This window comes from Adiantum capillus-veneris, chromosome 7 (assembly GCF_014529385.1).
Source record: "Adiantum capillus-veneris isolate H3 chromosome 7, ASM1452938v2, whole genome shotgun sequence".
In the NCBI taxonomy this organism is placed as follows: domain Eukaryota; kingdom Viridiplantae; phylum Streptophyta; class Polypodiopsida; order Polypodiales; family Pteridaceae; genus Adiantum; species Adiantum capillus-veneris.
The window spans coordinates 95,384,073-95,398,795 of NC_140937.1; the positions used below are offsets into that span (position 1 = coordinate 95,384,073).

At 42.8% G+C, this 14,723-nt stretch overlaps 1 protein-coding gene across 2 annotated transcripts in view; it reads left to right on the plus strand.

Annotated features, from left to right (window-relative positions):
- Window positions 1–3,379: 3,379 nt before the first annotated feature.
- Window positions 3,380–14,723, plus strand: part of CPISCA (chloroplast-localized ISCA-like protein) — a 69,029-nt gene continuing 57,685 nt past the window's right edge. The window contains exons 1-2 of one of the 2 annotated variants that reach the window (XM_086516263.1): window positions 3,380–3,548; window positions 3,759–3,971. In XM_086516263.1, coding sequence (XP_086372389.1) covers window positions 3,443–3,548; window positions 3,759–3,971 — 319 coding nt within the window. In that variant the 5' untranslated portion in view covers window positions 3,380–3,442. The remainder of the gene's footprint in view (window positions 3,549–3,758; window positions 3,972–14,723) is intronic. The other variant, XM_086516264.1, reaches the window with a different exon arrangement.

Below are 14,723 nucleotides of genomic sequence, written 5' to 3' on the forward strand. Positions count from 1 at the left end.
CAATGTGTCAAAGAGGTACTTTTTGAGAGCCCAACACTTGATCTCTTCTGCATTGCACATGTTCTCAAATGCATAATAAGCCCTCTTTCCGGCTTCCAAGCGACGCATTGCACAATCCTTCCATTTATGATTGGATGGAACCTCAAGGCCAAGGTACTCGAAGTGATCTACCACTTCAAGTTTCTCATTGTTATATACAATGCATGGATTTTCATCATTGAGGGTCTTTACAAGCATAACCTTGGTTTTGGATCCATTCACGATCAGCCCGCTATGTAGGCAAAAGCGTTCCAAGACACTCATAAGCTTTTGTGCATCTTCTAAGGTATGTGCCAAGAGCACTACATCATCGGCATAAAGCAAAAGCATGATCACCACATTTCCGATCTTAACCTCTTCTATGCCTTCTTGCTGCATAAAGTCAAACACCGTGCATTCCAATTCATCAATGAGTAGCCCAAAGAGGGTTGGGGAAAGTGGGCATCCTTGTTTGACACCAATAGTGCTTGCAAAAAATTCTGAAATTCCATCTCCCATACGTAATCGACATATCACTTTTTGGTAGATGCGAAAGACTACATGCATAAATTCTCTCGGCACTTGAAGGCTTTGCATACATCTCCAAAGATTTCCTCGCGGTACCATGCCAAAAGCTTTCTTGAAATCCACAAAGCAACAATACAACTTTTTTCCTTTCAATCGATACGCTTCCATAAGAACTCGAAGAGTGACAAGGTGATCAATAGTGCTATGATGGTTTCGAAAACTTGCTTGGACAAGTGCACGTTTGCCATTCTTTTCAGCCCATTCACTTATCTTCATCTCCATGATACATCCAAATAACTTTGCCATTAAAGAACCAACCATTATAGTGCGATAGTTGTTCACATTGTTTACATCTCCTCCTTTGTGCAAAGGTTTGATCCAATTTGCACTCCAATCATGAGGCATGCCATACTGAAGTGCAATGTTAAACATATCGCATATCCAATATCGTGTTTTCTTGCTTGTCCATTTAATCATTTCAGCCTTGACACCTTGAAGGTCACCTACCTTGCGAGTAGCAAGTTTCTCAAGCGCGTGGCATACATCTTCAATGGTAAAGAGGGGAGACATAAACGGAAGGGAGCTACAACACTCCATCTTATCAACATTGGGTTGCTCATAGAGGTTCTTACAATGCATATACATATCCTCAAGAGTCAAGTCACCAAAGCTCTCAACGCGCTTGCCTTTTAGATTTTGCCAAAACTTGCCACATGCATGTGCTTTCTCTTGTGCTAAAAGAAGTTGTTTTTCGACTTCCCACCTTCTCCTCTTCTTTTGAACAAGTGCTTTGTATGTGTGTGAACATTCCAAGTAAACTTCCTTGTCTTTGATTGCATCCAATCTTAGCAAGTGTTTTCGGGCTTGACTACATTCCATGTCAGACCATTTCTTCTTGGTGCTACCCTTCTTAGACCTTTTGCAAGACATGTGTTTCACCGAAAAGCATTCCTTCGCACAAGAGAAAATTACTTCTTTGAAAACTTTCCACTTGCATTCTAATGTTGGGCTCTCTTGATGCTCTATCATGCTTAACATTTGGTCCACCATATCAACATATATAAGTGCTCGTTTGAAGTCTAAACGTAGGTACAAATGATTCACATCATGATTGGAGGCTACATGCTCGGGCCGTTTACCACACTTGAGGTCAATACATAACATCCTATGATCCGATTCCGGATTCCATTCACCAAGTGTAAAGCTTTGTATGCATTCTAGAGTGGCTTCCGAGAACAACATATAGTCAATCACGCTAGCACCGTTGTGCTTTCTACATGTAAAGTCATTGGTGCCTTGCCATAGAGATACACCATTTGCAATGAGCATTCTGGTACTATTGCACATATGTAGAAGTGACTTTCCATAGTGATCCACTCCTTTTGCATCATTAGAACTTCGATTATACATGTATGAGTCATCCATTCTTCTTGAGATATGCGGCATGTCTACTTGTTGTGTGTCGTGTTGTAACATATTTGTGCAAGCATTCATGTCTCCAAAAACAATGACTTCACCTTGATCCTTGTAATGAGCAATGTCTTCCTCTAGTTCAACAAAGCGCTGATCTCTATCCATATTCAAGCAAGCATAAAAGTTGGAGTCATAGTGAGGAATGTAGCAACCGGCCACAAACATGACTTGACCATTTGGTGGACTGATTTTCAGCCATAAGTAGCATTTATACTTATCTTTTTTGACAATGGAAACATCTTTCAAACCCTTTTTGGTCATACATGCTATGCCTCCTTGGCCTCTTCGTTGCTTTGCATTTTTGGCCCACATCAAAGAATGCACGTCGTATTTGTCAAATCCAAGAATTCGTTGCGCATCATGCTCCCATGTTTCGACAAGAAGTATCACATCGGAGTCATTGGTAAGCTCATCAATGCCAATTCCCGCATTCCATGGATACCCGTTACAAATCCAAAAGCTTATTCGCAAGCGTGAGTTGGTCTCATAGATCATGTGTCCCGATTTGTTGGGTGGACTTGCATCCTCGTTAAGTGGCTTTTCTTCTTGAGGTGATATCTTAACCTTCTTGCTTCTTTCCTCATATGCTTTGTGATGTACATTTTGTTGCATAAGAGTGCGATCCTCATATACATTACAACCTGTTCCTTTGAGGTAGATCCAACCATTGTCAAGGATGATCTTTCTCTTTACCTCATCAGCCATGGTACATACAATAGGTCTTTCTCCCGAGCGAGGGACTTCTTGTTTTCCAATTCGATGTGCACCATAAGCCATGATTCCTGACATGCCAAAGTGTGTAGCAAAAAACTCTTCAATAGCAACTGCAAGAGATTGGGGTGTTTCCATGCTTTCCTCCTTGATTCCACGAATGACGATGGAGAGAGAGAGAGAGAGAGAGAGAGAGAGAGAGAGAGAGAGACCCACAAAGTAAGGGGATGATTGATGCATTGAGAAGAGTGAGAGAGAGCCTTTGATCCTGCTCCTTGCATCTATGAGTGGGGGCTATTATCTCCTCCAGGCAGCTTGGGGACACACTTTCCAACATAAGCTGAGGGGTTATATTTAACGCTAAATGCCCCTTCTATTAATATAGTTGATGTTGATACTTCTTGCTATTTTTAGAGACCCTTGCTATTTTTAAAGACCCTTGACTTTCCCCACACGTGTCCGTCCGCCTTTTGCATGCCCTGATTTGAGGATCTCTAAAGATTCCACTTGAATTGCATTTTTAAAAATTGGTATGATCTATAAAAATGATTGGGTACCCCCTACTCACCTTCAAATTTCAAATTTAGAGGTAAATTTCAAAATTTGTGGTGGTCCTTATAAGTTACCTACATTTCTTCACGTAATACTATCGCCATCAAACACTATCTCCAGCCTCGAAAAGATCTGACGCCTTCAGCATTTGTGAGCGGCAATGGCGTCCTTGAGGTCTTTCGTCGCTTTGCCCAATACGTCCTCTCACCACGTTCGCGCTTCTTTCTCAGGTCAAAACCGCCCTCTGCGCATACGCGCAAGCACAGGTTCGTGATTTCTTTCTTCGTGGTGAAGAAGATTATGTTTTTTTTAATCGAGCGAGACATGCGTATCTACAGATTTTTTTGATCATGCATATGTATAGTGGTAAACCTCAGCAAACGCGTGTATGTGTGCACCTATGTGTTTCCATATCAGCAATGAAGTACCCATTGCCTTATCACCTATGCTTGTTTTATGCGCATTTGTGGGATCAGGGACCGAACAAAGTGTCAAACCAGCCATTACTTTGTCCACAAAGGCTCTTAGTCATCTGAACAAGATGAGGACAGATCTCAATCAAGACCTTTGCCTCAGAGTAGGAGTTCGACAAGGAGGTTGCTCTGGTATGTCATACACTATGGATTTTGAACAGCGGTCAAACATACGATCAGATGACTCTATCATTGACTCTGAAGGGTTTACCATGGGTAATAATTCTGTGCATCTTCAATTTTTCGGCAACTTCAATCATGTCATTGATGCCAAGTGCAATAGAAAATTATATTGAATGGTCCTCATTGTTATTTTATGCATTTTGTGCAAGGGGAAGCACACATGAATGGTTTGAGCTTTGGTTGCAAAAAAATCAGTTATTAATGTAGAGACTGCTTCATTTCAATAGTCGTATGGTTTGATGCTTCACGTGCAAAAGATTGGTGTGCTTTTTTGAACTCAACCCTAAGAAAGGAAACTTAGATTCTTTCCTAAGGTACATATGCCACGTCTAACATAAAGGTGACCGAGAGAATTTACAAATAATGAAGTTCCTTTCAATTCCATATTATTGTATCTATGTCTAATTTGTTCATATAAACAATGTGTTGCATCATTTGTATTGGACCTCAGTTTTTTGCTAGGCCAATTGGTGGCTTTCTGTACCGTTTGCAAGTTGATTGTTTTTGTCAATAATAGGGTCGTCCAAAGCCTCTTTGTGGATTAGTATATGGCTTATATATTTAAAACAAAGAAAGAAATTGCGTCAATTACATGCTGGCTTTAGCATGTTCTTCCAAGTTTGATCAGATTTTTGATATCAGGTCTATACATCGAGTTTGTGTTGCTAGATGTCTACAAGTGTGAGGGTTATGATTGCTAGTTATTACCTACGGTGTTACAAAATGAAAGAATTCAAACTCAATAATAAACCTAAATTTATAATTTGAAAGAGGACTAAATGCATAACTGGGTATCAAAGTTTTATATAAGTTGAAAGGCTATAACTCACAATTGAAATACAGACATCTCCCTACTTGGATAGTGGATGGTCTTTTAGTGGCCATTCAATGAGCACCATGTCAAAGTATGATTCTCATTTCAATTGTGGTCTCTTAGTGGCCACTTCCATATGATCAATGAGCAGCATGTCAAATTATGAACATTAATGTTCATCTTGCAAAAGTACTCTGTTGAGACGACATTGGTATTTAGTCGATAATAGTTGTGGGGCGTATGAGAGCTTGGGTCGTCCAATACCCTATTAACGTCGTGTGTGTTTGGTGGTTGTATAGACTCTGTCAATTCATATGTCAGTATCCGATCTTCTCATGACACTCTTTGTATGATCCATGATTCAATAACTTGATTGGAGGCTTGCTACTTGGTTTGCAAGGTGATTGGTTACAGGCTACTAATAGGGAAGCTTATAGATTGTTTAAATTTTTCATTGATCGGCAAGACTTATCTTGAGATATATCTGTCATGTGCACATCTGACCGGATGTGCATGTGGACAAGCTGTACCTACTTCTAGGGTTTAGGTAGCCTTAGAAGTGTTCTGGCACCTTTGTGAGCCTGTTCGTAGGATGTGTATCACAAAGTGATGATGTTGCCCCTAAAAGACAGAAGCTTGATGTAAGGTGCAACGGAATGAACGTTGTTCTTTCTCAAGATGAGTGTTCCATATTTGCTAAGGTTGCTTTTAGTTCTTATGGAAGGGAGAGCCTTCTGTTCTTAATGGAGAGTGCTATGATCACGAACAAAGTGAGTGGACACTGTGCGTGCAAGTGTATGAGACTGAGAGATAGAGAGAGAAGAGAGATACGACACCTGAGACATAAAACCCTCCTCCGAAGGCCCTTCTCTCGTTGGCGAGAGTGGTCTGCTGAAAACTGAATGGTTCTAATTGCTGTCCAAAAACGCTCAATGCTGAATCTGCTGCGAATGAATTGCTGAATTTTGGGGCTGACTTTGTGTTGCTAAAAAAACGCTCAATTGACCTGATGAAAACACTGAGGTACTGCTGTGTTTTAGGGCTGAAAACGCTGCTGTACTGCTGCGGTTCAATGTTGAAAACGCAGGTTTATCTGCTGCGGGTCAAGGCTGAAAAACGCTGAGGAAACAGCCTTGCTAGCGATGGTGAAAACGGTAGATGCAAAGGTAGGATGCGGTCATGTGTATGCTGAAAAACGCCAAGGCAAGGGGTTGTTGGCGATGATGCAAAACGCTAGGGCTGTGTGAGGAAAAACGCCAAGGATTCTTGGAGTGTCTTGTTGAGAGAGGGTGGAACCTGTCGCCAATGGCTTGCTGTTCTCCTTGCTCATCTGCTGTTTAGTGCTAACCTTGGTTTGCTTATATATTTTCTTACCCAATTTGCCCTACCTACTTTTCAACAAAAGTCACTTAAATTAATAAGTGAAAAATGTCAAAAATAGGTAAAATAGTCTAAATGCACTGGAAAATTCCCCTAACTGATTCTAATGGATTCTGATGGAAATGGTTATAATCATGCTGTGTGCAACCAGAGGATATGCATCTATACTAAATGACTGGGCATGCACGGTCTACGAATAGACTCACAAAAGTGCCAGATCACTTCTAATCTAGACTGACTGGATTGACGGAACCCTGTTATGTTGTAGCTTGTCCACGGACACATAGGGTTGGATGTGTCACGTGACATCTCCTCCTTTTTAAAGTGAGGTACTGGTATCGAGCTGCATGGCTTCCTTGTAGTCTGCCAACGACTGTGGATAATCTTTGAAAAACTCTTCGTCTACCCACACCGCTTCGTGGGTTTCTCGATCCTTGAACTTCAAAAAGTATTGTCTCATTTGCTTCTTCGAACCATGTCGAAACTGATGCAACAACACTTGCTCCGGCTCCATGACTTCAGCTTCATCGATGATCTCCGGTTCTTCTTCTTCCGAAATGTCCTTTGGAGGTGTTTCCTGAAACACTTTCAACCAAGAAACATTGAAAACGTTGTGCATTGACCATGAGTTAGGCAACTGGAATTTCATTGAAACCTCATTTATCCTTTTAATGACTGGAAATGGACCATAGATACGAAAAGACAACTTTGGACACTTCTTTCCAACTTGCTTAAGACGTTGCTTTATGATTCTTAAATACACCCAATCTCCTTCCTTGATCGAAACATCTTGACGATGCTTATTAGCTTGCCGTGAATAAGATTCCTGAGCCTTGCTTAGCCGAAGCTTCACACTCTCAGAAATCTAATCCAATGACTGACTTTCAGCATTGGCATCAGGCATTTGATTGACCGAGCGAGTCAAAAGTGACTGGAATGGACGGCCAAAAGCTGCCTCATACGGAGTTCGACCAACAGCAGAAGAAAAAGTCATTCAAAATAGCCTGAACCAATGAGAGAGATAGTCATTCAAAATAGCGTGAACCAATGAGACCGCTGATCATGCACATATGACTTCAAAACATCAAAAGCCAATTGATTGTAAATTTCTGTTTGACCATCTGACTGTGGATGAAAAGCCGATGAAAAATTCAACTTGGTGCCAAAATTTTCAAAGAGTGCGCGCCAAAAATTGGACGTGAACTTAACATCCCTATCTGAAACAATCGATTTTGGCAAACCGCAGAGGAGGTACCAATGCTTAATGAACAACCGTGCTACATCTTGTGCAGTAACTGTGGCTTTACAAGGAATCAACATGCAAAACTTGTTGAAACGATCAACAATTGTCAAACATTGAGTGTTTCTTGAATGCAAACTTAGTGGTAGGTTAGTCACAAAACTTATGGAAATTCTTGAAAAGGTCCATCGAGAATAAGCAGCAGAAGCAAGAGGCCTTGCTGCTTACCTCGAGGAGCTTTTACTTTTTGACATATAGTGCAATGTGTGACATAACGAAACACATCTTTTCGCATTTTAGGCCAATAAAAAAATCTTTCAAATTTTTCCGAAGTGGTGTTCATTCCCCTGTGCCCACCCGTGAGAGAATCATGTGCATCATGCAATATGGTTGGCCTGAGAGAGGGCAACACACATAAACGTTGATGAAAAAACAACAATCCATCACGAATGAGATAGTTGCTTGGCCCTTGGGAAGCAAGAGCCTGCAACCAATGCTTACCAAACTCGGAATCCGTATACTGATTCTTCATGTTGTCAAAAGACTCACCCTGAATAGAATGTGGATCTTGACTCAAGAGCCAAAATCTGTCCTTTGCGACTCGACGCATCTGCACAGGGTTAGCTTTTCCAGGCACATACTCAATCAAACCTCCAAATTGCTCAAAAAATTGTGACCACCGTGCTTGGCGATCACTCCAATGTGCACTAGGCATAGACTGGAGCCACTTGAGGGCTTGATGATATGTGCGAACTGTAAACTTACTACCATAAAGAAAATGCTTCCAATGCTTAAGAGAGTGAATGACTGATAAAAGTTCTTTATCATAAACTGAATAATTCTTTTCCGCACTATTGAGCTTCCGGCTAAGGAAAGCTACAGGACGACCATGCTGCTGAAGCACCGCGCCTATGGCGACATTGCTCGCATCCGTCCATACCTCAAAGGGATAATCCCAAGAGGCAAGGGTAAGACACGGTGCTTCTGTCACCGCAACCTTGAGAGCTGCGAAAGCCTCAATGGCTGCCTCGGGCAAGTCTACGCGTTGACGACGAGTCTTGACCCCTTTCAAAACATCAGTCATAGGTGCAGCAATGTGTGTAAAATTCTCTATGTGCGAACTATATGCTTGACATAAACCAAGAAAAGAATGCACATCATATGCAGTTTTTGGCAAATCCCAATTACGAACTTGGTCCACCTTCGCGGGATCTAGCTTGACGTCTTCTGCAGAAATGATATAACCCAGATAAGTGACTTTAGTAAGAAAAAATTCAGACTTCTTAGGTGCAATGTACAACTGACACTCATCCCAACGAGTTAGTACCCTATCGACATCTCTTTCATGTTGTTCCCACGATGTAGAAAAAATGAGAATATCATCTAAAAAGATGAACACACATACACCGACCATATCGCCGAAACGACCTACCATGAGACGATTGAATGTACCCACGGCACTTGTCAATCCAAAAGACATAACAATATACTTCCATTGCCTTCGCTCGGTGCAAAAAGTGGTCTTGAAAATGTCGCCTTTGAATACCCGTACCTGATGGTATCCACTTTTGAGATCGACCTTGCTGAAAACCTTTGCCCCATTGAGTCTATCAAGGATATATTCAATGCGAGGGATTGGAAACTTGTTCTTGACGGTCATCTTGTTTAATGCCCTGAAATCAACACACAAACGAGACGAACCATCCTTCTTGCGAATAAACAAAATAGGAGCAGCAAAAGGACTTACACTAGGGCATATGAATCCTCTAGCCACCAACTCCGTGAGTTGTCGCTCTTAACTCTTCCTCCTGTGTCTTGTTCAATCGATAGGAAGCCTTACTGACAGGCTGTGCCCCCTTCATAAGCTCGATGCGATGGTCCTCTGGCCGCTCGGGTGGGAGACGAGGTGGAAGATCATCCTGCAAAAAGAGACGTTTAAACTTCGTAAACAACTTTGAATACTTAGCTGGAGCTTGAATGCTCTGGGAAATTGGAGCAGCATAGATGAATGCCGCTTGTGCTCCTCGTCGTAATTCACGCTTTACCTGCACATGAGAGATGAGAGTCAAAGAATGTAAGCTCTCTTCAGCACGAATGATGAGGGGGGAATCAATTTTGGCATGTAAAGTGAGTCCGAATCAATGAGAGAGTTAAGTTCACAAAACCATCTTATGCCCAAAATCATATCACATCTTGAGAGAGGAGACACAAGAAATTTCCTACTGAAAGAAGCTTGTTGAACGGTAAACATCACATCAAGGCACTCCTTCGTGATGAGAGTCCATACCAGGAGAGAAGCCAGAAACCTCGAGAGGAGATTTCTGACTAACCTCTAGGCGGGCTCTCTCAACAAGAGAGGGACTAATCACATCATGCATACTGTCTGAATCAAACAATATGATAAAACGCTGACGCTTTACATGACCATAACACTTCATGAGAGACTCATCAATGTGTGTGTCACGAGTCATGAGAAGATTTAGGGTGGTGCGTGAGAGTGCTTGTGGTTGCTGTGGGTGCCTTTTGTTCTTTAGGTGGGGCTGTCTTAGGACAAGCCTTCTTAATGTAACCCTTGACGTGACATTGAAAACATCTACCTTCTTTAGCATAAATCACTTGTTCTTCAGCCGTGATGTATCCTCCTACAATTCCTTTTGCAACTTTTTCATCTGGGGTTAGCTTAGGTTTTGCAGGTGCTTTAGCTTTACCCTTAGATTCATTGTTAGAGTTCTTTTCCGAGGAATTAGAGGAAGAAGGGCTAGAAGAATTACCATTCTTACCATTTTGCGTGTTCTGAGAATTCTGCGGGGTTCCTTGAGAAGTCTTGTTCTCCTTAGGCTTTCCCTTGTTGTGCTTCGTCTCATGTGCAAGAGCAATCGCTACCGCCTTGTTGAGATCGATTGGATCAAGTATCTCGACATCATACTAGATATACTCGTCCAATCCGTAAAGAAATGCCTCCTTGCGCTCCGAATTTGATTTGCGTAATTGAGTGTCGAGCTGCAAAACACGATTAGAGAAAGACATAACCGGCATACCATTTTGCTCGAGAGCGTGTCAATTGTCCTTGAATTGTGCGAGGTATTGAGGTGGCATAAACCGCGCCTTGAGCTTGTCTTGGAAATCAGCCCAACTGAATGACAGGGGCGTGGGTTCGTCGGCTTCCTCTAGGTGCGCGGCTAGCTGTGCCTCTTGCCATGCGTGGTACCAATTGATGGCATCACCGGCAAGGTACATAGCTGCTGTCAATACCTTGCTATTCCCTGTCTTCTTAGTTGTCGCTAAATAAGCATTAAATTGGTGCAACCAAGAATGAATAACCGTAGCATCCATCTTACCATCATACTTACTGAAAATCAACTTCTCTGTGACTGGGTTGTTGGAATCCGCATCGTGGCTTGCGCCACTTGAGGAACTCCCATGATCTTTGGCTGGTTCGGACTTCAAGGCAAGTACTTGTCGAACCAATTCTTGAGTGCGTAGTTCTCTTTGAGCCTCACGCTCGGCCTCCCAGACCGTGCGTCTTGCTATCGCTTCCTCCTTTTTTAGTTCTTTTCTTTCTTTTTGTTCGTCGCGTTCGTGTTCCAAGGCAATGCGAGTCTCTTCTTGTTTGGCCATCATGTTTATCATCTGCTTAACCATTGCCTCCATAGGGTTTGTACACTTTGTGGCGTAGATGGCGAAGGGGGAGGGTCGGAAAAATCTCTTGGTGGGGAAAATTCTTCGTCGCCTCTCTCATGCTCATCACCTGTATGCGTAGTATCCATTCCGCTTCGGGTGACGACCATGCACTATGATCTTTGGTTTTTAAGTTCCTCGTTCACGAGGAACTTGGGTTCTTGAGGGTCTTGAGGTTTTCTTTCGCTTGCAAACCCTGTTTGAGTAGGATCCGAGTTCTGCTCCTTTCCGCGGGCGTACGCCTTGGCGGCCTTGCGCTCACACCAAGGTTGCTTTTTCCCACCTCACGTCGATTGGCCGGCCGCTAAGTGCATGGTCCGCTCTCAATGAGTGAAAAGAGACACAAGGGGAGGCTGGAGAAGCCCTTCTTTCTTGGGATTCCTGTCACTCTTCAGAAATACGATTAGGAATCGACACGCCAAAGCGAACTTGGGTTCGTGCGACCACAACAAGCAAAAAAATTCTTGTGATTCTTTCATTGAGTGATACAGAACTCTGCCAAAGCTCTGATACCAATGTAAGGTGCAGCGGAATGAATGTTGTTCTTTCTCAAGATGAGTGTTTCATATTTTGCTCAAGGTTCCTTTTAGTTCTTACGGAAGGGAGAGCCTTCCGTTCTTAATGGAGAGTGCTATGATCACGAACAAAGTGAGTGGACACTGTGCGTGCAAGTGTATGAGAGTGAGAGATAGAGAGAGAAGAGAGATACGACACCAGAGACGTAAAACCCTCCTCCGAAGGCCCCACTCTCGATGGCGAGAGTGGGCTACGATTGATTGCACAAACGGGTACAATGATTATGCATGAAACTGATGCAGATCTAAGCTATGTCGACGATGACAACCGGGATGGAGAGGCCGACAATAGGGCTGAAAACTGAGTGGTTCTAACTGCTGTCCAAAAACGCTCAATGCTGAATCTGCTGCGAATGAATTGCTGAATTTCGGGGCTGACTTTGTGCTGCTAAAAAAACACTGAATTGGCCGGATGAAACGCTGAGGTACTGCTGTGTTTTAGGGCTGAAAACGCTGCTGTATTGCTGCGGTTCAATGCTGAAAACGCAGGTTTATCTGCAGTGGGTCAAGGCTGAAAAACGCTGAGGAAACAGCCCTGCTAGCGATGGTGAAAACGCTAGATGCAAAGGTAGGATGCAGTCATGTGTATGCTGAAATACGCCAAGGCAATGGGCTGTTGGCGATGATGCAAAACGCTAGGGCTGTGTGAGGAAAAACGCCAAGGATTCTTGGAGTGTCTTGTTGAGAGAGGGGGGAACTTGTCGCCAATGGCCTGCTGTTCTCCTTGCTCATGCTGTTTAGTGCTAACCTTGGTTTGCTTATATATTTTCTTACCCAATTTGCCCTACCTACTTTCCAACAAAAGTCACTTAAATTAATAAGTGAAAAATGTCAAAAATAGGTAAAATAGGCTAAATACACTGGAAAATTCCCCTAACTGATTCTAATGGATTCTGATGGGAATGCTTATGATCATGCTGTGTGCAACCAAAGGATATTGAGTGACTGGGCATGCACGGTCTACGAATAGACTCACAAAAGTGCCAGATCACCTCTAATCTAGACTGACTGGACTGACGGAACCGTGTTATGCTGTAGCTTGTCCACGGACACATAGGGTTGGATGTGTCACGTGACACTTGAACCCTAAAAGGGATTTCCGTAAAATGCATTGACATGCTGACGAGGCAGGGACATCCATAATTTCCGCGATTTGCGTTGCAGGTGCACATGGAAGGCTGTACGGATTTTTGTATATTACGCTGGCTACTTTTGGGAATCTCAAGTACTGGCTTTTAGGTGGAAGTGCTTTTGAACTAATTGCTTTTGGCGCTCTGCTTGTGGGCATCTCGTGTACTCTTTATAAGAGTGTCACAAAGTGATGACGTGGCTGCCCAGAACTGAAACCCTAACTGCTGCTGAAACCCTAATTTTTGGAAATTCTAACCTTAAAACTTGCAAACCCTAAAATCTACCAAAAACCCTAAAACAGTAGAAACGCTAACCCTAACCCTAGTTCAGCAGGGCTGAACTCCCGAAAAAGCGCAGAATGATGACGTGGTAGTATAGTACGGAAGATTCCGTGTTTTGTGCCGTAAAAAGCGGCAGCGTACGGAAATTGCAAGGATTTGCGCTGATTTGTTTTTTGGAGTCCATTGCTTTAATTTTAGCAAGGCATGGAGTAAATTGCCTTATTTTTATTGTTAGGCTTTTGATTTGAAGCTTTTGGGGCACTGCTTTTGGCATCCCTTGTAAACATTAAAATATGTGGTTTGGGCTCCTACTCTGTAGAGCATATGGACGCAGAGTCTGAGTGAGACCCGAACCACTCTTGTTCTTTGAACACTGATTAATACAAAAAGAAATACCGAAAGGGGCGGCAGTCTTTGGGGCCAATATCTCTAGTCACGGAACTCTGCCGGGCCAGTGTAAATCTATTGTGAACTTTGAACTGTTTTGAAGTGGTTATTTGGTGCTGTCGTGATTGATTCTTGACTTAGAGTGTCCAAGTCTGCTACAGTGGTATCAGAGCACGACCGATTTATCTTCTACAGAAAATCCGTTCCCAAATTTTTTTTTTTCCACAGCACCTATGGCTTCAGACAAGGATCAGTCGACTCTCTGTGCATTCGGAGATGTCCACACCTCTTCTAATTCCTTCTCCGTATACTTCTTGGGAAAAGGAGGTTTCTTGAGAGTGGGTTTCGAGGGTGGTGGTGTGGTTTTCTGCCACTACGTATGCACCTCCTCCAAAGAGGTCTTGCTCATATATTTTGCCATCTTCGGGTCCTTGGCAAAATTGAGCATCATCTTTGTTGCATCATTGATCAACTGTCGGTGCTCCATCTCTCGATGCTCCGCCTAAGGCCCTGAGTAGGCCGAGGCGGGCCATACTTCTCTTGTGAATCTTCATTTTGATCCCTTTCCATGCACGAATTGCTCAGCTTTTTGACGCGCAAAGCAAAGCTAAAAAGCACGGCAAAAATCAGAAGAAAGGCACTAACTTCCCGGGTTATTTGGGTTGTCAATCGACATTTGATAAGGCAAAGAAACAAAAGAAGCGTGTTCGATTTGAAGGACTACCCAACTCTTTTTCTCTTCTTCTTCCGACAGTTCTTCTAGCTCTTCGGATTCGAGCGAAGAAGACAAAAAAGGCAAAAAGCTAAGCACGAAACAACACTTTGGAAAGGGCAAGAAAAAGGCAAAGAAGTCTAAATATCGCCCAGTGAGTGATAGTTCTACAAAGGACTCGTCTACAGAAAGTTCAGACTCTGACGACGGGACCTTTTATGCGAACAAGAAGAATTTTTATAAAGCCAACTAGTATGACTTTTTGGAAGACAAAAGCAAGAAAGTCTGAGAGTTTAAGGAAGGTGGACAATCAATCAAATTTGACACTTTTTCAGGATATAAAGATGCTTCGAAGGCTTTGTCTTTTATACAGCAGTTTGACATCGCTTTCGCGGAAGGATGCTACTCAGAGCACTCCAAGATTCGAAGAGCTGCCTCTTATTTTAAGGGAAATGCTCGAACTTGGTGGTCCACGCTTCTTTTAAACAAGACTGTGCCAGTTAAATGGCTGAAATTTAAGAAGCTTTTTAAAATTTATTTCTTCTTGGGTGACTCAAGAGTATGAACGCGATATACGAGCTGCTTGG